Source organism: Taudactylus pleione, unplaced genomic scaffold (genome assembly GCF_031769625.1).
Source record: "Taudactylus pleione unplaced genomic scaffold, aTauple2 ptg000019l, whole genome shotgun sequence".
Lineage (NCBI taxonomy): Eukaryota > Metazoa > Chordata > Amphibia > Anura > Myobatrachidae > Taudactylus > Taudactylus pleione.
The window spans coordinates 37,397,899-37,419,101 of record NW_028284421.1 but is presented as its reverse complement, the minus strand read 5'-3'; the positions used below and the strand labels follow the sequence as shown (position 1 = coordinate 37,419,101).

General features: G+C 44.9%; 1 protein-coding gene across 4 annotated transcripts in view; it reads left to right on the top strand.

Annotated features, from left to right (window-relative positions):
- SHANK3 (SH3 and multiple ankyrin repeat domains 3) overlaps window positions 1-21,203 on the top strand; it is a 434,911-nt gene that overhangs the window by 381,375 nt on the left and 32,333 nt on the right. For all 4 annotated transcript variants that reach the window (XM_088447121.1, XM_088447127.1, XM_088447113.1 and 1 more), the window contains exons 19-22: window positions 8,321-8,401; window positions 11,724-11,851; window positions 12,039-12,144; window positions 18,131-20,360. In XM_088447121.1, the coding sequence (XP_088303247.1) occupies window positions 8,321-8,401; window positions 11,724-11,851; window positions 12,039-12,144; window positions 18,131-20,360 (2,545 nt within the window). The remainder of the gene's footprint in view (window positions 1-8,320; window positions 8,402-11,723; window positions 11,852-12,038; window positions 12,145-18,130; window positions 20,361-21,203) is intronic.

Sequence of the window (21,203 nt, the reverse complement as noted above, 5' to 3'; positions counted from 1 at the left end):
TCTCTACATCCAGAAGTCTTTCAGCTTCTAGTGGACAAATATCTTCTGGGAGTGGATCTCATGGCCTCAAGTCACAACAACAGACTTAGAATTTATGGAGCCAGAACACAGGACCCCGACGTGGCCTTCATAGACGGCATTGTCAGTGAAATGGAACTTCCATTTAGCATTTTTTTTCCCTCCAATATCCCTACTTCCTCGAGTGCTTTTAAAGGTCAGACAGGAGGGGGGCACAGTCCGGTTCATAGCTCCGGGTTGGCCCAGATGTCATTGGTACTCCGATCTTCAAAGGCTCTATATAGACGTTCCTCTTCAACTTCCTATACGAGTAGACCTGTTGCCTCAGGGTCCATGTCTACATCCGGACTTAGCCCGTGTGTCTTTAACAGCTTGGCTCTTGAGACATCCCTCCTATCAGCTAAGGGTTTCTCCAGCTCTGTGGTCCAGACCATGGTCAGAGCACGTAAACCGGCCTCAGACAGAATTTACCACAGAATATGGCATACATATTTCCAATGGTGTGCTCCAAGAAACTATGACCCACAAGTCTTTAAGGTTTCTCGAATTCTTGCTTTTCTTCAAGCTGGACTGGATCTAGGCCTCCGCCTAGCATCTCTGAAAGTGCAGGTCTCTGTTTTGTCCATCTGGTTTCAGCGCAGAATTGCTACTATACCGGATGTTCACACCTTCATACAAGGTGTCCTGTGTATACAACCTCCCTTTGTCCCTCCTGTGGCTCCATGGAATTTGTCAGTGGTGCTACAAGCACTTCAGGAACCTTCATTTGAACCCCTGGAATCAGTGGATGTCAAGTGGCTCACTGTGAAGACTCTGGGCCTGATTCAGACCTGCTCGCGAGCGCACAGCGCTTGCAAGCAGGTCGATGGTCCCTCACTGCGCATGCGCGAGACTCGGCCAGTGATGGGCGCTCCATCGCTGCGGGTCTCGCACCAAAAGGGGGCGGCTGGCAATTTTGATTGACAGCTTGCCCTGTTTTGGAGGCGGATAGGGGGGTGGCTACACAAACGGAGGCGTTCCCGAAGGAACGCCTGCCGTTTGTGGGAGGCACCACTGGCATCACCAGTGATGTCATGGGAGAGCTTCCTGCTCTGTTAGAGCAGGACACTCTCTGGGGCTTGCGGCGGACGAGACCCTACCACAACGCCCTGATTCAGAGCGAGCGCTCTTAAAGAGCGTCCGGCTCTGATTCAGGCGCTCTATTTCTTCTGGTCGGGTATTGGATTTAGAGGTGCTTTCATGTCGCTCCCCCCTTTTTATACTTCATCAGGACAGTGCTGTTCTTCGTACACGCCCAGGTTTTCTTCCCAAGGTGGTTTCTCTCTTCCACCAGAATGAGGAAATTGTGGTTCCAGCATTTATTTCACCAGACTTCTCGGCAGGTGAGGCCTTGTTGGATGTGGTCCGTGCTCTGAAGAACTACGTCGACCGCACTACTTTCATCAGGAAATCGGACTTCCTCTTTGTCCTATATGGATTCCACCTACATCTTAATGTCTCCGTGTGGATCCTATGGACTTCGAAGAAAGAGAGTAACCAAGGTACGTTTTACCATAACTTTCCTTTTTCACGTTGTTCTAGGGAAAAAAAAGAAACTCCTTTTTAAATAAAAAAATAAATAAAAGGTTCCGGCAACATTCGGGATGATAGTTCAATCGTTACATACAGGACTGGCCTCTCAACTATTTTCAACCCTGTCAATATGTTACTTTGTGCCCCTGTTTAAAGTACAGTATTGTCAAATCCATTTATAGACTTATTCTACACATCACATGTGCTGCAAAATATCAACTGGCTCACACCTGGAAGCAAATCTCCCCAACAAGAAGCCATTGAATCAAACATTTCTTGCATAAAAATATCACTGCCCTACAAAGCAACACTGTAGAAAAACCTAATAGTTTATAGGACTCATGGTTCGCCCACCCAAATGCCACATTACCTGGCACCTGTTGACCTGTTACTAGCTATTTGCATGGATTTCGCTCCACTGGTCGAGACCTCGATGCACTCAACCCACTCCCTCTCCAACATTCCCCATCTTTATATTTTTCCTTCTTCTCACTACCTCTCAATGTACTTCTTATTTGCTGAACAACATACTGCCCCATACACATGCCAGGGGGCTATCTGCCCTCCCATACCTATCACTAGTCACCCAGTTTCTCATCTTCCCTGAACACAAGTTTTGTTTCAAGCCTTTCTCATGGTTTTATTGTTTGAAAAATGTAATTTCCTGCTGTAGTATTGAATTTAATTTGCTACTACTTTCCAATTGCTGTTATTCATACTTATAGTGCATTCAAAATTAAAACAATTTTAAAACATATTCCATATAGTTTTATCTTAAGATGGTATTTGATATAAAATACATTTCATTATGCTCGTTTACAGTGCAGAGAAGCAGATTGATTTTCATCAATGTAGCAAAACACTCTTTCAGTGTCCCCCATGTTTATGGGTGCTTCTCTACTGTAATGTAGGCTGCTGTGCAAGGGGGTTGCAGATATGGAAATCAGAGGCCTAATTATTAGTTTGTGAGCTCCATAGCTCTTTTAATTTGCTAGTGTTGGTTATTGTGCATCATCATGTGCCACCAGAGAGTGTTTGCTGCACCTGTCTTTTTCATGTCCAGTAACTTCCTTCTGCCTCAGTGTTCTGATCATATTGCCATCATCTCTTATTACTATGATCAGTGATCTTCCAGCATGATAATGCAATTCCCATCACTTAACCAACAAATGCAAATCGTGTCTTTATGCCTTGCCATGTCAGGGTCTGCCTAGCAGTGGCAGTGACTTAGGGATGTCCATCGACCATCAATGGCACAGAGCCCCACAATGTTTTTTTTAAATTTTATTTCTCCTGGAACCAGGAAACAGAGCTTAGCTCTGTCGCCGACGTGACCAATGAAGCCCGCCCCCACTTCTGATTGTCCTGCTGCCCAGTGAGTAATTGAACAGGAATGACCATCGGTGGGTGAAACCTTCAATATATTCTCACCCTTGGACTGCCAGTCCAGAATGGAATAGCCAAAAGAACATCCCTTGGGAAACCACTACCCTACTATCACCAGCTTCTAGGGGCTGCAGCTATTGCAGTCCCTAGAAGCCGCACGTTTTTTGATATATACACGTTATGTTGAACCTTGCATGAGCACAATTACAGGCCCCCTGACAGGCAAAGGCAGGGGGATCTGTTATTGTCCACCCCCATTTTATGAGGTTCCAAACCTATGCCAAATTGGGCAGTATGACACAGGTTTATGGAGTAAAGTGACTTCATTTGCAGAAGAGCAAAAATGAGCACAGTCAGATGGGAAGATTTGAATGGTGTAAAAGTAGTCACACAGAAGAGGGCTTGTTTTACACCAAGTAGAACCCAGGGCAAAAAGTGTTACACCCCTCAAAAATATTTGCAGCTATCTCAATACACTGCTTACAGCATTCCAGTAATGTTTTTCAGAAGGAGATCTCAAAGTAGTACTTTAATCCCAGACTATCAGGAGGAGATTCAATTATTTTTTGGGCATCCCTTAGTAATGGGCGCCCCACAGAGCTATTCTATTGTTGCTCCGAACGGGCTTGAGTGCTACGGGCACCCAGATTTCTGCTCGCAGACATGTGCAAAAAGTTGGCCATTTGGGTGCCCAAACAGCCATTTCGCCAGTGCACCCAATAATTTAATAGAGATTAATTGCATTACACTGCTAAACATGGTGCATTTGGGTGCGACAAGTGCGATTAGTGGGCGTCTGCTCCACTCGCACCCATCGGAACAACAATTAAACAGCTCCATCAGACAAGCAAAAAAACAAGCAAAAATAAGTTGAATCTCCCCCCTCAGTGTTTGCTGAGGGGGAGATCATATTTGATCAGATGCAGGAACTCTGCTCCTCTTCCTGCCGTTTATACTAGGTAAGGTTATAGAAATGGTGGTGATACCAGGATAGCCTGCTTTCAAATCCCCTCTTTTCACTGTTGAGGAAGAAGGGGTGACTTAATGTGATATGCAGTGAGCGTAATGTGCAGAAAGGAAAGCACTGGCATTGTTGCCAGATAGACTTAGAGTTGAGTAGAAAATCCTGACACCAGTACCCCTAGCTGGCTGCACCCTGGGTCACTGTCCATTTAGACCATGCCTTGATCTTACTCTGCCACTGAAGTATGGAAAACCTACACTGGTGTGCTCTATTTGTGGAATAGTCCAGGGCCGAGATTTAACTTTCCAAAGTGCGATTATTCTAATAAAAAAAAAAGTGTAGAGTGCACATTTTCAGGGTGTTCCTTGCCATGTGGATGCCCATTTGTATTCAGCAAAAAGACTTTCTTTTTGCACCAGCACAAACCTGATCCTATACTTTAAATGACATTAGATATAGGCCCGCATTCAATTTGAGGCGTTAAGTCCGGATTCGCGGTAATTTACCGCCGATGACGTCATTATCACCTGTTTTAGTTTTCCTCTGTATTCAATTTGAAAGACTTTCCGCCTAGGCGTTAAGTCAATGCAATGTAATAGGCGGTAAAGTATCGCCTATGAATGGCAGGCGTTAAAAAGTGCAGAATTGGGGTTTTGGGGTACAACATTTCGGGAACCCCCGTGCAGCCTTCAGACAGTCTCCCAAAGGTAATCTGTGTCAAAAAAAAAAAAATTAAGGGCACCCCAAAAATTGACTTTGAAAAAGGGGGCGAAAAAAGAAAAAGTTGGAGTACAAACTTAAAAAATAGTGAACTTTGCTCTGGGGGGGTCCCCAAGTATGCCCCAAGTATTTTTTTGATTGCAGGTTGGTTTTTCACGTTTTCTTTAAGTCACTTTAGCAACTTTAAAATATGCTGAACCCCATTTTTAAGTACCCCAAATTTGATGCCCATAGTTGTTTTGCCCCAAAAAACCTTCTAAATGCTCTTCTGCATCACCTTATTCAAAGCCGCATTTATGCACCTGCCGCGGCTATTAGAAACCCCGACTTCCTTCAGTAGTAAAAAATGGGGGTACCCATAGTGATCCCCGAGGTCTGGACATCTTTAGGGGGTCCTACAATTATTTCCCAAAAATTCCCGTTTGTTTTCGCCGATCCAAGTGTCGCCGGGTCCCGTTTTTGCCTACTTTCAAAGTGAATACGGGGATACGCGGGCACGCGCGCGATACTTTAACGCCTGGAAAACAGGCGAATCCAGCATTAAGTCCAGGCCGTGTTAAGTTAACGCGGCTCTGCTCAAATTGAATACAGGCCATAGGGCCTGATTCAGAGCCGGACGCTCTGACAGAGTGCTCACTCTGAATCAGGGCGTCCTTCTTGTTTTTCAGAGCGGCCTCCTGGCCGCTCGCATAGCTGTGACCACCCACAGCTCTAGCGAGCGGCCAGGAAGATGGTCGCGATGGTCAAGACCATCGCGACCATCAGGCTTGTGACGAGACCCTTGCGGTAGGGTCTCGTTGCCGCAAGCCCTAAAGAGCTTTCGGCTCTACCAGAGACGAAAGCACTCCCAATGACATCACTTGTGATGTCAGTGGGGCCGGCCCCAGAGGGTAGGCGTTCCCATGGCCCGCCCACCAAAGGGGGCGTGCTGTCATTCAACATCGACAGCACGCCCCCTTTGGTACGAGACCCGGAGCGACAGATTGCCCGTCGCAATCCGGGTCTCGCGCATGCGCATGACAGAGCCGGCTCCATCGTACGCATGCGCACTGGGCCACCATCAAGCCGCTTGCGAGCGCATAGTGCTCGCGAGCGGGTCGGAATCAGGCCTATAGTGTGTATTTTAAATTAAGATTTTTTTAAAAGGGCAATCCCACCTCCATCCTGTACAAACCGCAGGGCTAGGCACCCTGGGTTGGTGTCTGCAAATGTAGGGTCACCATGTCCAGGCTTGTCAGTACAGAGCTTGTGGCTTTATTTTATGTTTATTAAATTGGTGAATGATGGTTTTGGTCAGTCTTCTATTCAATTTTATTTGAAAACTGTGTTTATGGTTTTTTTCATAATGATCAGAGATTCTTAACCACTTAACTGATGATCTTTTTCAGGCAACACCGGCCAGAAATTGCCAGGACCGCAGGACAGTCCGGGTAGTCAGAGGAGATCCGTTTTGCACATGTGTAGAACGGATTTCCTCTTCAAAAACACAATGGGGCGGTGCGGTGCGGTCGCACCTTGTCAGCTGAAGAACAGTTCACAACCCATATGACCATGTCCGTTAAGTGGTTAATGGACCTCTTTCATTCATACTGGGACTACCAGTGTGGTAAAGTTGTGATACCAACAGTCCCAGTCTTGTTATTTATCACAACTTTACCACACTGTCAAACCGTAACGCAGGTGTCCTAAGGCGAGCTCAGGGAGGACAGAAACCTCCCAAAGCTCAAGGATGTCAGTAACAGTTCCATGCACATGGTCTCCTGGCAGTAGTGGAAACCAACACAGGCTGCCCAGCACTAGGGTCAATGACCTGTAGTTATCTGCTCTTCAATTGCATTGGGTTTTTTTAAAAAGTAAATAATCTTACCACCATTCCGAACATGTGTGGTAATGGCCTGTTCATTTATGCTGGGGCAGGAAAATAGTCATTTTATTCTCAAAGCATAGTACACATGCACTGAGTGTTTTCATTCACGTGACATGTATAGATATTGTACAATTCTCTCAAAGTCTGATGGAAGGAAAGTTTATTGCATGGAATTTCCGTATTACGGTTTGGCAAACAAACTTAATACAATGTGATGTGCTCCCTTAAAGTAGCAACACGTTTTTGTACATGATGTATTTACAATTTTTGTTAGAGTGCAAGTTTTTTCAAAATATTTATATGGTGACTATCCCCAGTGCTATTTCATACTCTGCACCACAAAATCTAAATTAGGATTTGTGGTGTTTTGTGTGTGTTTGACAGTATTAATGTTATTCCATACACAAAGCTCTTCAAGATTAGTATAATCTAATGAGCTGCTTGTGTGTGTGTCTATATGTACTATATGTGTGTCTATATATATATATATATGTTTGTATGTGTATCTGTATGTACAGTATGTGTGTGTGTGTGTATATATATATATATATATATATATAAATATATAAATAATATTGCTGCTTTAACTATGTACTATTCATTTTAAACACCAAATTCCATTGCTGCTCCCTAGGCTTAAGATCATGTCCATCTCTTCCTTTTTTCTCTCTTTCTATATAATTTACCTAATAAAGTCACTTAGTACTGTATCTCTTTTCTGCTCTGCTTCTGATCTCTAGATATGCTGATCCTCTTTGTGACCCACTAGTTGACTCATTCTCCTTTATTGTAGATAACCCCAATATTTCATACAAAATGCAGTCTCTTTCCAAAACTCAGACGTAGAATATTGCTGTTACACTAATGATCTGATCATGGCTGGTGAAGTGATTTGGCTTGGTTCGGTTAGGGTATAGAGCACATTTTCTGTTACTCTATGCATAGTGCAGTTTTCTGCCCTAAATGATGCTATCTTCTTCTTACTTGCCGCTTCTAGACGATCTAGCTGCATCTAATATGGCCATATTTCATTAGAGACCCTTTTTATCTGTCTCGCAATTTTTCTTTGTGGTCTCTTCAAACTGCAGTTACAGTGTCTCTAGACAATGGAAACATTATCACTGCATCTGGGTAGCACTGTCTGTATGTGTCACTATATAGTATAAGGTCTTTTACGCTCACCGTCTCTGTGGCGTAGCCTGCCTCTCTCTCCCTCCCTCCGAAGCATGAAGCAAGAGTTGCCATGGAAACGCAGCAAGACCCGAGCACTGCATCCCAGAGCATCAAGGATAGAGGGAGGGAGAGAGACACAGGGAGAGGATAACCAAAAAGAAATAGAGATGGAGAAGATAGAGTGAGGATGAAGAAGCGGAGAGAGAAGTTAGAGAGAGAATGATGGAAAAGAGAATAAGAAGGAGACACAAAGAGGAACGATGTGAAGTGTGTGGAAACTAGAAAGCGGCAGGCAGTAATCAGTTTTGGGAAGAACTGCAGAGCTACTGCAAGGGACGCAGTAATTCTGCATTACAGAAATCTTTCACTGTAGACTGACATAAGCTATTGCAGAAGTCTTAAGTAGCTGCAGTGCATCCTTCACCCCGTATGGCTGTGCCAGGGGTACCAGTGATAGGCGTCCAGTATGAAGTCACGGCGAAGGGTTGGAAAGCTGCTGGCAAAGTGCGACCCATCATCCCGGGAGTATGAGGAGATGGTTGTGGAAAAACGGCGGCTGCTTCCAGACCCTCGCCGCCTGCTGGATAAGACATGTAAGGTCACTTCTTTTTTTCTTCCAGCTCCCCCACCTCCAAAGAGAGCACCAAGCACCACACTCACCCTGCGATCCAAGTCCATGACAGCTGAGCTGGAGGAACTGGGTAAGTGTGCGGCAAATGGGGAAGAGGGTTTAACATAGGATTTGAGCCAGTCCAATTGGAGTAGTGGCTCATACCATAATTGATAATACTGTATATTGGTAATTAGTTGCTGCATTTATATTGTATACAGCTGTAAACTAATTTTATGTATGAATGTACATTTGTCATGAAATGTATACATTCTATTAGAGCTGATTTAACAGACTCTGAAAAGATAGCATGTGGTATGTTTGACAGAGCATTAGGCAAGAACTGTAAAGCAGGCAAGAACTGTAAAGCAGAATTCAACATCAGAGCATTTCTGTACCAACACTCAAAAACTTATTGATAGTATGCAGAGCAATTTTAGTCAAGATATGGTGGCATGGGCGTAGGTATAGTGGGTGCAAGGGGTGTCATTGCTTTGAAGTCCAGAGGCTTAAGGGACACCAGACCCAGCTCATATAGTTGTTTACCAAGTTTCTGAATTTGCCTGCTAAGAAATAGGGTCTGGTCCTTTGTTGGGGCCTGAAAAGAAGGACTGCTCAGTGGCAATCTTTGTCTCTCACTCTCAGTAAAGCTACACACATATGATAAATCTCCCACAATCCTATTTTCCGTTCACAGACACAACAAGCCCAGCACTGTTGGAGAGTAGACTTTTCCTTGTTTACAACCTTTGTGAAGCTGGGGGGTGGGCATTGAGCTCAGAGATTAGGACTTGCCTAAATTAAGAAGATCTCCACTCATAATTAAATGTCCTGCATTAGGAATTTTCCCCCTCAGGTAGAAGCTGGCTGGTATCCTCCCCCTCTGTGGCATAATGTGAACTGGAAGCACTGTTTGTCATAGTGAGTACTGGCAGCAGTACAATGTGGCTTTGTGAACTAGCAGGAACACAATGTGGCATAATAATAAATGGTGGCACTGTGTGGTATAATGTGAACTAGGGCACTTCTATGGGGCATACAATGAACTAGGACAGTATTATGGGGCATAAAATAAACTAGGGAACTATTACTGTATGGGGCATAAAATAAACTAAAGCAATATTATGGGGTATAAAATTAACAACTGCTGTGGAGATAGGTTGCACTTTAGAAGCATTGGAGTGGGGCCTTGAACAATGGTGGCATTGAATGTTAATGGAGGAGATGCGACCTCTAACATTGTGCAGTGATATAAATATTTCCAGGGTGACCAACATTTGGTGTACACTTTATTGTACACACACATACTGGCCAAAATTTACTAAGCGTCGGTTTGACGGCGGGTTCTATTCTATTCTAAACCCCGGCGGTTTGGTGGCGGGTTCTATTCTGTTCTAAACCCCGGGGGTTTGGTGGCGGTTTTGCAGCGGTTTCTAAATGACAGCCCTGTTCTATTCTATTCTAAATGTGTTTTGACTGTGGTTTGACGGCGGTTTTGCTATCTGCAGATTTACTAAGGCCAAAACCGCTGCAAAACTGCCATCAAAACACATTATAGAATAGAACAGGGCTGTCCTTTAGAAACTGCTGCAAAACCACCACCAAACCCCCGGGGTTAGAACAGAATAGAACCCGCCACCAAATCGCCAGGGTCTAGAATAGAATAGAACCAGCGTCAAACCGCCGCTTAGAAAATTTTGCCCATAGTCTTTGTTATTCTAGGGGAGATTTAGCAAACATTGGAGAGAGATAAAATGGAAAAGTTGCCCCTAGCTAACAATCAGCTTCTAATGGGATCCATACATCTGCAATGCCGAGGTTGTGAAATCGGGGAAATTCAACATGTGGAAATCCTTGATTCACCCTTCCCCACGAAAAAATTATCAGAATCGGGGAGTCAGGGACTTAACATTCAGCTTTTCCCCGATCCTTCAACGGAACCGATCATCGGCAGAACGGGGAATCAGGGCAGTATATGTATGACCCGCATAACTGTCATCTGTCTAACACGGTCTTTAAAATTACAGAAGCTATCTGGGTGCTTTGGGCAACTACTCCATGTTATCTCTCTCCAAGGCTTGATACATTTCCCCATATGACAGAGGCAGTGTCACTGCAAGATAAAATCATGCTACACAATACTTTACAATGGTTATATATCCAGCACAATAATATTTTAATATTACCAATGCCACTAATGGATGGATCAGTCAAATAAATGAGTGAATGTCACTAATCTTATTAGCTATACAAGGGCTTGCATTTACAAAAATTGTCATACAATATGAAGAGAATTTTTTTGTAATAAAAATGCTGCAAACCATATAGAATGCTAATATAGTATAGACTTGATGTTTCTATATTTCTTATATGTGGCATTATGGAAACTATATTTGTTATTATATTTATTAATATTGTGTATTCTCTAGTCAATATATTTGTAATTAATTTGAAATATTTCAAAGCTGAAATGATTTCATAATGAACAGAACAATGTTCTATGATTTCAATTTCCTTGTCTCACAATCCTATAGTGCAAGGCATTATTAAAATGGTGCTTTGCTGAAGCTGTCCTATAGTGCTAGTAATCATAGAGTTATGTAGAATGCAGAGTGTTAGGAGTCATGCCCGGGAATGACCAGTATCTTCATTGGGGATGCCTTTTATGCAGTTTTCTGATACCTATTGAATTCTCACTGATATCTCAGTATGCACCTTTTATTTCAAATATTATGCATTTTGTTATAAATTCATAGAGATTCCTGAGTCCAAGCCTAACATGACCTACATATATACTTCATATGTTCTTTAGAATACTTTATTGTCACTAATAGTGTACTAGAGATGCATACTGTACATAAACTGTAACAATATCTGTTAATTATAGTGCCGTTAGCATTAATTAGATAAAAAGCCTTAAGTGTCCATGTCATATACCTAATAAGAAAACAAAAATGTCTTAAGCTGGGTACACACTGACAGATATATTGGCCGATCAATAGATCGACCAACATATCTGCCGCCCGTCGGCCAGTGTGTACCAGCGATATGTCTGTGAACGACGTCTGCTGTGCTGCACAGCCGATGGACAGATATATCTGTAGATACAGTATATTTGTCCATCAGCAAGTGTTTACAAACGATCAGCCGATCCCCCATGCACATGCATCAGCAGCCGCGGGGAGGGAGGCGGACCAGCCCCCCGGCCAGCAGGACTCGCGGCTGCCTGGAAGATGATGGTCATTCAGTGTATATGAACGACCATCATCTACAGCTATATCTGCAGATCACTCGATCTGCAGATGTATCTTTGCAGTGTGTACGCATCTTTAGTATGCAAGGTCCAAGTATTATGTTGCTTTCCAGGAAGTATTATTCAATTAATTGAGGTTTAAATAGTCTCTTACTTGCAGAACGATTGGATGAGATTTTGGTTGCTTCTGATCCCTCCTTGAGACCAGAGATTGCTGAGGCGGACTCCAGAGCTGCTACAGTAAAACAGCGACCAACAAGCAGACGCATCACACCAGCCGAGATCAGTGTGAGTGAGCAGCTATCTCCATCAATACTTTCTATTGCATATTACATTTTTTTTTGGTTGTTCTTACATTATTGTTTACTCCGTTTTGTGTGTACAATACTGTTCATATTAGTTTCTTATGACTCAACCTCTGTACCTATATGGCGGATAAAATATTTAAGTTCTTAATATTCTTGTTTTCTTGCAGTCGCTGCTAGAGAGACAGGGTATTTCTCCACATGCAATATCTCATATTTCCAGTGAGAAGCCTCGTTATCCCCTCCACCATGGGATGTCTCGGACAAAGTCTGTTGGTAGGTTATGCAGTATATTGAGAATAGGATATTCTCCCAATAGTTCATCTTACAAACAGGCATTAAGGGGTCTATTTACTAAGCCTTGGACTTAGATAAAGTGAATGGAGGTAAAGTCCCAGCCAATCAGCTCCTAACTGCCATGTCACAGGCTTTGTTTGAAAAATTACAGTTAAGAGTTGATTGGGTGGGACTTTAGCTCCATCCAAGGCTTAGTAAATAGACCCCTACATATATTAGATCTCAACACGCATACTTACCAATACAACATGGTATACATGAGCATTAATGAATAATATCATACAATTTCTTGCCTTCTCTGGAGTTTTATGTTTAGCTGCTTTGTGTAACAGACTATGCAGCCATGGGACTGTCTTGCAATACAGAGATTGATTTAGAGTTGATCATATCATGTTGCACTGCATTTTTGTGCATGCAGTGCAAATAGTGCATGCTCTTCCATGCTGCACACACACACACACACATCATCACTCTCTATTTTATACGTTTCCACTTGTAATTTAATTCCAAACTCACAATCCATTTTTCTCTTTCATCTCCTAGGGGACACTGGAAACTAGTACACTGAGGTATAGAGGCGTGGTTTGGAGCTGGCACTTTAAATAATTTAGAAGTGTGAAGCTCCTTCCCCTTTATTCCCCACCAGCCCTCAGTTTAGAAAAATGTCTCTGGACAGAGGCCCTGATTCAGAGCCGCTCGCTCTGAATCTGAGTGTTTGCCTTTTTGTTTTTTTTTTACTCCGGCCGGTCGCAAAGCTGTGGGTGACCACCCACAGCTTGTGCGAGCGGGCTGGAGACCGTCGCGATTAACGTGACCATCAGGCTTGCGACGAGACCTTGAGGTAGGGTCCAGCTGTCGCAACCCCGAGTGGACTCCCTGCTCTAATAGAGCAGGAAGTCCACTACTGACATCACTAGTGATGTCAGTAACCCCTCCCAACAAATGCCAGGCGTTCCTAAGGGAAGACCTGCATTTCTCCGGCCACCCCCTTACCCGCCCACAAAAAGAGGTGAGCTGTCAATCGACAGCCGCCCCATCTTGTTGCGAGCCCCGCAGCGACTGAACTTCAGGCGTGTGCGCAGTGGGCAACCATCGAGCTGCTTGCGAGCGGCTCTGAATCGGGACCAGAGTTCCAGCATTCTAGTTTAATTTATTTTTTATTTTTCTATTTTATTTAATCCTAAATTGGCTGTGTGCCTAGATTAGAGACCCTTCGCCACCTCTACAAAAGTTGGGGTCTGGGTCCTTGGCGTTCTGACACTCGTCAGATTAACAAAGGGAGTGCACAGGGCTTATTTAAAAAGCCTTTGACAGCTCCTCTACGCCGCTGAAGACAACGCCGAGAGCCGAAGTGAGTACGGGCTACATCATTGGTCCTATATGCACGCACCTCAGCCAGGCGCCTGCAGAGAGCTGCATTACAGCGCGGCTCTCACTGCTCCTGACACACGCTGCCTCCGTCAGACCGATCTGTACAGCGGCAGAGACAGCAGCTAGGGGGGAGTGTGGTACCCACCAGCGCTAGTGTTTTTAACACCGGTGCTTGACCGGCAGAGTGAAAATATATATAATACTAAATTGCAACACCATCTTGGCTCCGGGATGGGAATAGGGGGCTGAGCTTAACTAGCACGCTTGTTCACTGCACAGCTAGAGCGGGCTTTCAGACAGCCCTGCTGCTGATTCACTGGATCTCATACACACATGCCTCCTGCATCTCTCCTCCCTCTAGGCTGAGTGCAGGTGCCATTTTAGAGACTCAAGGCTACAGAAGATTCCCCTTGCACCTCCTGACATCCCTTCTACACAGGATCCTTTCAAGGGCTGTGCGTACACTGGGGTGTTATAGTTGGCTGGCGTGCAGGGAATCTTTTAATTGGTAAAGGGAGTGGTGTGATTCTCCCCCTCTGTCTCCCATTAGCCTTCTGATCTCTAACTGTATATTTTCTGTTTCTGTGTCTCTACCATGACAGGCAAGGCAGCCACCAAGGCTTCTCAGAAGCTATTTGTTTGCTCTAAGTGCAATAACAAACTTACACAGGCGACTGCTACTGGTACCACATTATGCGATACTTGTGCGGTAGCAGATTCGGCTATTACTGTAGATACCACGTCTACTCCACCGTGGGCTTCTGCCCTAATGGGCGTTATGACAGATTTAACATCAGAGTTGGCCGAGTCTCGTAGGTCACAACCTTCCTGGGCGACAGGACTGGCCAAATCAGTGGAAAGCCTTGTACATATTATGGGTTCCACTAGTTGAATGCCCTCTAATTCCTACCAAACACTGTCTCAGAAACATCCACTATCGACAGTACTCCAGTCAGATGATTTGGACACTGAACACCTCTCACAAGAGGATAACGAAGAGGGTGAATTGGAGGAGGTTTTGGAAGATGATATTTCCATACCACAAGATTTAGAATCAGGTTCTCGGGGTGGAGCCATTAATCTTGGCGAATAGGCAGGACATAGTGCCTGAAGCTCAGGAGTTTGATCTATTTGGTAAACAGCAAAAAAGGTCTGTTGTTTTTCCCTTCTCACAGCAATTGCAGGACCAGCTTTCAGTGCCTTGGAAGCAGCCGGATAAGCGTTTCCAGATCCCGTGATGCTTCACCTCCAGCTATCCATTTCCATCATCTATGGAAACACCTCCTCCAATGGATGCATCAGTATCTTGCCTATCAACGAAAACGACACTCCCAGTTCCTGGTGCTACGTCACTCAAGGACCCTTCGGATCATAAGCTGGAAACTACACTGCGATCTGTGTACACTGCGGTGGGAGCACAAGGCTATAGCCTGCTGTGCGGAGCAGTTGATAACGGGTCTGGACTCCGTTACCTCCAGAGCAGAGCTGCGATTACTATCAGAACACATTTGTGAATTGGCAGTTTACCTGGGCGAGGCTTCCGAGGATATCAGCCAGATCAATGCACTCTTGGCAGGCAGACGCAGAATCCAAGCGGGCAGTTCAAGGTCTGCAGTTCAGTGGTTATATGCTTTTTGGTCCAGAGCTGGACAAATGGATATCCCAAGCTACAGGGAGTAAGTCTACTTTCCTCCCTACAACTGCCCCGACTCCCAGAAGGACTTACACGGGTCCCACGTTTTATTCCTTTCGTGGTAGAGCCAGGGATGCTTCCACACCAGCTAGAGGTGGCAGAAGTAGAGATCGCTCACAGATGGTTGCACATCGACAGAAGCAAAAGCCAGTTAAAAAAACAGGTGACATGGTCTCCCGTCCCACTTGGGATCTCCTACGGTAGGAGCTCGCTTAAAGACTTTTCAACAGGTTTGGAGCCAGTCCTCTTCGGATCCGTGGATTCGCAAATTACTCTGTAAGTTTCACCTCCAAATCGTTTCTTCATTACGGGTCTCCCGGTGTCAGCAGGCAAGGCCAAGGTTCTGCAAGAACCGATTCAGTCTTTCCTAAAATTGGCAGTGCTGGTTCCGGTACATCAACGGTGTCTGGGGTTCTACTCAAACTTTTTTGTGGTACCCAAGCCGGACGGGTCTGTCAGGCCAATCCTGAATCTCGAGTCTTTAAATCAGTATCTGATGGTTTATCGCTTCAAGATGGAATCGATTCAATTAGTCATTGCGAGCTTGGAAATGGCGGAGTTTCTAATTTCTCTGGATATAAAATATTCATATCTACATGTCCCAATTTGGGATCTGCATCAAGCTTTCCTGCGTTTTGCAATATTGCACGATCACTATCATTTTTGGGTGTTGCCGTTTCGTTTATCCTTGGCACCCCGTGTCTTCACCCAGGTCATGTCTGTCATGATTGCACACCTTCGGACATTGGGTATGACCATAATTCCATACTTAGACGACCTGTTGATCAAGGCCCCATCGGAACCTCTTCTCTTAGACACACCTTACTAACATACAAGACTCTAATGCAGCACGGCTGGATGATCAATTTAAAAAAATCCAACCTTATTCCGTCTCAAAGATTTCAGTTTCTAGGGATGGTCCTGGATACGAGGTTACAGCGGGTGTTCCTACCGGAAGACAAGGCCCAGAATATTCGGCTACTAGTTCAGCTAGTTCTACGACCAAAGAAGGTGCCTTTTACTTATTTGTCTTCGTCTCTTAGGAAAGATGGTAGCTGCCTTCTAGGCACTACAATTCGGACGATTCCACTCCCGTTTGTTCCAGCTTTACCTGCTAACACAGGGGTCAGGATCCCACCTACTCCTACATCGGATGATCCGGTTGGATACGATAACCAGGGTGTCTCTCCTCTGGTGGATGCAACCCAACAACCTATTGGCGGGTCGAAGATTCGGAGTGTGGGATTGGACAATTGTGACGACAGACTCCAGTCTCCGAGGATGGGCGGTAGTCCTGGACTGTCAGTTTCAGGACTGTTGGTCCACACAGGAAATATGGTGGCCCATAAATAAATGTGTTGAAACTCAGAACAATTTACAACGCTCTGCTTGAAGCCGCTTGATGAGGTAGATATCAAGTATTTGTATTGAAAGACGGTTCTCCTGCTGGCATGTCTTGTAAGCTCCCGTACCTTATCTTTCATGATGATAGGGCGGAGCTCAGGACGCAAGCCGCTTTCCTTCCTAAGGTTGTGTCGGCTTTCCACATAAATCAGCCTATTGTGGTGCCTTCCTTGGTTGAAGACTCAGGAGTATCCTCATCTCTGGATGTTGTTCAAGCACTCCGTGTCTATGTGGTACGGACAGCGAACTTCCATAATTATGGAAGTTGTAAGTTGTTCTGTATGATGGCGAGGTGGATTAGACTGTCTATACGTCAGGCTTATCTCAGCAGCGATAGGCAACCTCCTCTGTCTATTTCAGCACATTCCACACACTTTGTGGGTATGTAATGGGCAGATACTTAGTCATTGGTGCATACTTTTGTGAAGTTTTATAGGTTTGACAAGTTTGCGGCTTCAGCTTCAATATTTGGTCGGCTTGTTCTGTAGGTTCCTCAGAGCGCTCCCGCCCGTGGGGAAAACTTTGGGACGTCCCCAGTGTACTAGTTTCCAGTGTCACCTAGTGGGTGAAAGAAAATGGGATTTTGGTACTTACCGGTAAATCCTTTTCTCTGATTCCACAGGGGACACTGGACACCCACCTCAGTGCTCTTCGCCTGCCTGTTCAGTTGGTTCCGTGTGTTTGTGTAATTTTGTTTATTGTGTGTCATTCTCTTCTCTTTAGTCCTGTTATTTTCCATCTCCTCTCGGTCTTCATTTTTCTAAACTGAGGCCTGGTGGGGAATAGAGGGGGTGGAGCTTCACACTCCTAAATTATTTAAAGTGCCAGCTCCAACTAACCACACCTCTATACCCCAGTGTACTAGTTTCCAGTGTCCCCTGTGGAATCAGAGGAAAGGATTTACCGGTAAGTACTAAAATCCCATTCTTGTGCCCACCTCACCAGCAGGTGAAAAGAGAGCAAAAATCTTTAGTTTAAGGTAAAAATGTCAAGACCCAGCACAGACCCTCTGGTAAACCCCTCCTAGTGAATGTATTTATAATATGTTACTATCAATATAACATAATCATTTTTTAATCACTTCTATTAATATGAAATAACAGATTATCCAATTTCAGTGTTTGCCACCAATTTTTATTAAATAAACCAAAATAAATTACTATGGCATAAAGCATACCAAACTACAATATTTTAACTATCATTGAACTGAACAAATTGGTTTACTCACAAACATGGCTTTTTGCCTTTTGGAGCCAATCTGCCACCAGCCATGTTGTACATTGAACCTTGGAAAATGAGGGCAGTTGTCCAAAATTAGAAGACCACTATACTGTGCAGAAAGCTACAGTGGATTTAGAATAGATATGCCCCTTCCTATTGGTCTCATTAATACATCAAATTATAGGTTGATATATAAGTTGCATTTCAAAACCATCACAGTTAGTATACATAACAATTAACCATGTTAGCTAAAGTGTTAATTGTGTTTGTCCTTAGGTGAAGATGAGAAACTGTCAGATTCATTCCTTGATGGGCGTTTCCCACGCAGCACATCCATGCAAGATTCTTTAAGGGAAGGTCCTGGAATTCCACCACCTCCACAGAAATCTGCTCCACCACCACCATCTCCCTATTACTTTGACACTGGACCACCCCCAGCTTTTTCCCCACCACCTCCTCCAGGTAGAGGTTATGATACTGTGCATTCAAGCTTTAAACCAGGCTTTGAAGCCAGACTTCATGGGCTTCCACATGGAATGGGATCTGCAGAGCTCTTAAGCATGGATCGGGCTCTCCCTCCTCCTGATCGCCAAAAGCGTGCTCGTTCCATGATCATACTTCAAGATACATCTCACCTTCCAGTGGAGCCTACAAGTATTCCTCGACCTGGTCCATCACCTACCCCTCCAGAAAAACTGAAACGAAGAAGTCGGGCTATGGATAACCCTTATGCCAATATGGGCCTGTTTGCACCAATGAAGCCGCAGCGCAAAAAAAGTCCCCTTGTGAAACAACTTCAAGTGGAAGATGCTCAGGAGCGAGCTGCATTAGCCATGGCTGGGGGCTACTCACGGGACCCCTCACCATCTCGACGTAGTCCGCGTCAGAGTATGATGGAGTTAGGAACTGCACATCATGACCCACTTGGTAGTCCTTTTGCAACAGCACTGGCTGGAGTAATGAAGGAACGTGAGCGACGGCTGGATGAGAAGCGCAAATCCACAGTCTTCCTCTCAGTCGGTGCATTGGAGGGAACGCCACCATCCCCAGATCTCCCATCTTTACAACCTTCACGTTCTGTTGATGAACGATTGTTGGGGAGTCGTGATGTCCTCCTACCTTCTCCAGGTTCTTCACTTAAATCTCTTATGTATAGCAGTCCTCATTCCACATTCATCCACCCCCTAACTGGTAAGCCCCTTGATCCCAACTCACCTCTTGCACTTGCGCTGGCCGCAAGGGAACGTGCGCTTTCTGCCCAGGCACCATCTCCCCCTCCTCAAAGGACACCTACTCCAGTAAGGAGCCCAGATTCAGACAGAGCTCCTCCACTGTTTCTGGAAATTCAAACCAAAGAGGGGGAGATGGGAATGGAATTAGAAGGGTCTGCATCACCCATATATAGCCCTTCGGGGGCCTCACTAAAGGGCCATTGGGGGGCTCCACTAAGGAGGGATGGTGAGGGTCGTGCAGAAAAAAGCCCAGAGCGACCTGAGAGCAAAATAGAGGAAAGGAAGCCTATGATTCTAAGCATTGTCGACACCTCCCAGCAGAAGACAGCAGGGCTTATAATGGTGCATGCTACCAGCAATGGGACAGAAGATAAAGAGCAGGAGCCACCAGCTATCATTGACCAGCAAGAAGCAGCGCAGCCCCATGATACTGAAGAGAAGGCCTTGTCAAGCTCTTCTTCTGATAAGACACTTGGGCAGGGAAGCTCAGAGGAGGAAGTAGAGCCTTATGGGGCCAATCTGCCACCTGCCATGTTATCATCAAGTGATGAAGAGACTAGAGAAGAACTAGCGAAAATTGGACTATTGCCTCCTCCTGATGCTTTTGCCAACGGAGTCCTGATCACAAAACCTGGCACCCCCATCAGCCAACTGACTCGGCCTGGTACTTTGGCTTTGCCATCTGCCAAGCAATCTAGTGGTCTACCACCCTCAGGGAAGCCTTCTGATGCCCCAATTCCCCATCCAGAGTCAGCTACTGACTCAGGTGTGGAAGAAGTGGACACCAGGAGCTCGAGTGACCACCATCTGGAAACCACAAGCACCATCTCTACTGTGTCCAGCATGTCCACTCTATCCTCAGAGAGTGGGGAGCCCACTGACACCTACACCTCGTATGCCGACGGTCAAACTTTTATACTCGAGAAGCCACCAGTGCCTCCAAAGCCCAAACTCAAGTCTCAACTGATGAAGGGCACCGTGACCTTCAGGGACCCCCTGCTCAAGCAGTCCTCAGACAGTGAGCTCATCGCCCAGCAGCAACTTGCAGCGGGCCGTCCGCGCTACCTCTTTCAGAGACGATCAAAGCTATGGGGAGATCCAGTGGAGAGTCGGCCCCTTTCCCATGGGGGCCCAGTAGAAATAGAAAAGCCGTCTGTGATTGGGGAAATCAGTTCTCGACTTCAGCTGCTAAACAAGGACACACGGTCACTGGGGGAGGAGCCATCAATTCCGGGACTGGACCCCGGCAAGAAATCTCCAGTGGTTGCAGCTCGGTAAGAAGAGGGCAGTTAGAACCAGATTTACTTCATAGTAAGGATGGAAACTATATGGGTGGAAATTGAGTTTTAGCAGAACTGAGTAACTTCAATAGATCAATAGATAGAGTCAGTTTGAATTATGTAAGCAGGCATAGTTGAAAAATGATTAACACATTATAGCTATTACTGTAGGAAGTTAGAAATATCATTTTCTTTAGAGGTATGATAATAATGTGTATGAATTTCATACTAGAAACATTTCCAGTGTTATTAGTCTGTCTATCCATTCCACTGTATCATTGTTCCAGAGAGTAGTTTATTGCATCCTACACATTCTTGGTCTCTGATAAGCCCATCCCACATTCCTGTAACATGCTTATATATTTTAAAATAATTCTCTTTATTGTCATACACTGTTCTTTTACAAATCTTTTCCAATACAGTTTGTAAATGGTGGTGGTGTTGTTGCTGCTTCCACAACAAAAAAAATCCAGTTTCACTGCCTCCACATGTACTACTCTTTCACTACTTACAATGAGATGGATTACTCTATTATTCTCTTTTTCGCAATGCACTGCCCTCTCCCTACGTATTTTACACGGGGGCCCGTACATCATTCATCTATCGTGCCAATTCCCCTTTCTGCCGATGACTCAGTCAAGTGATCTGCATAATCTGATTGTTGGATAATCTTGATTCGTCGATTTCGACCCAAAATTATCGGAAGCGACGAGTTGGAGATTTTAAACTGTTTTATTTTGTCGATACCCCGAGAAGTCGCCAATCATCGGAATCAGGGATTCACCCGTTAGATGTATGGCCCGCATTGCTTATTACTTATGTCACCGAGATGCTCAT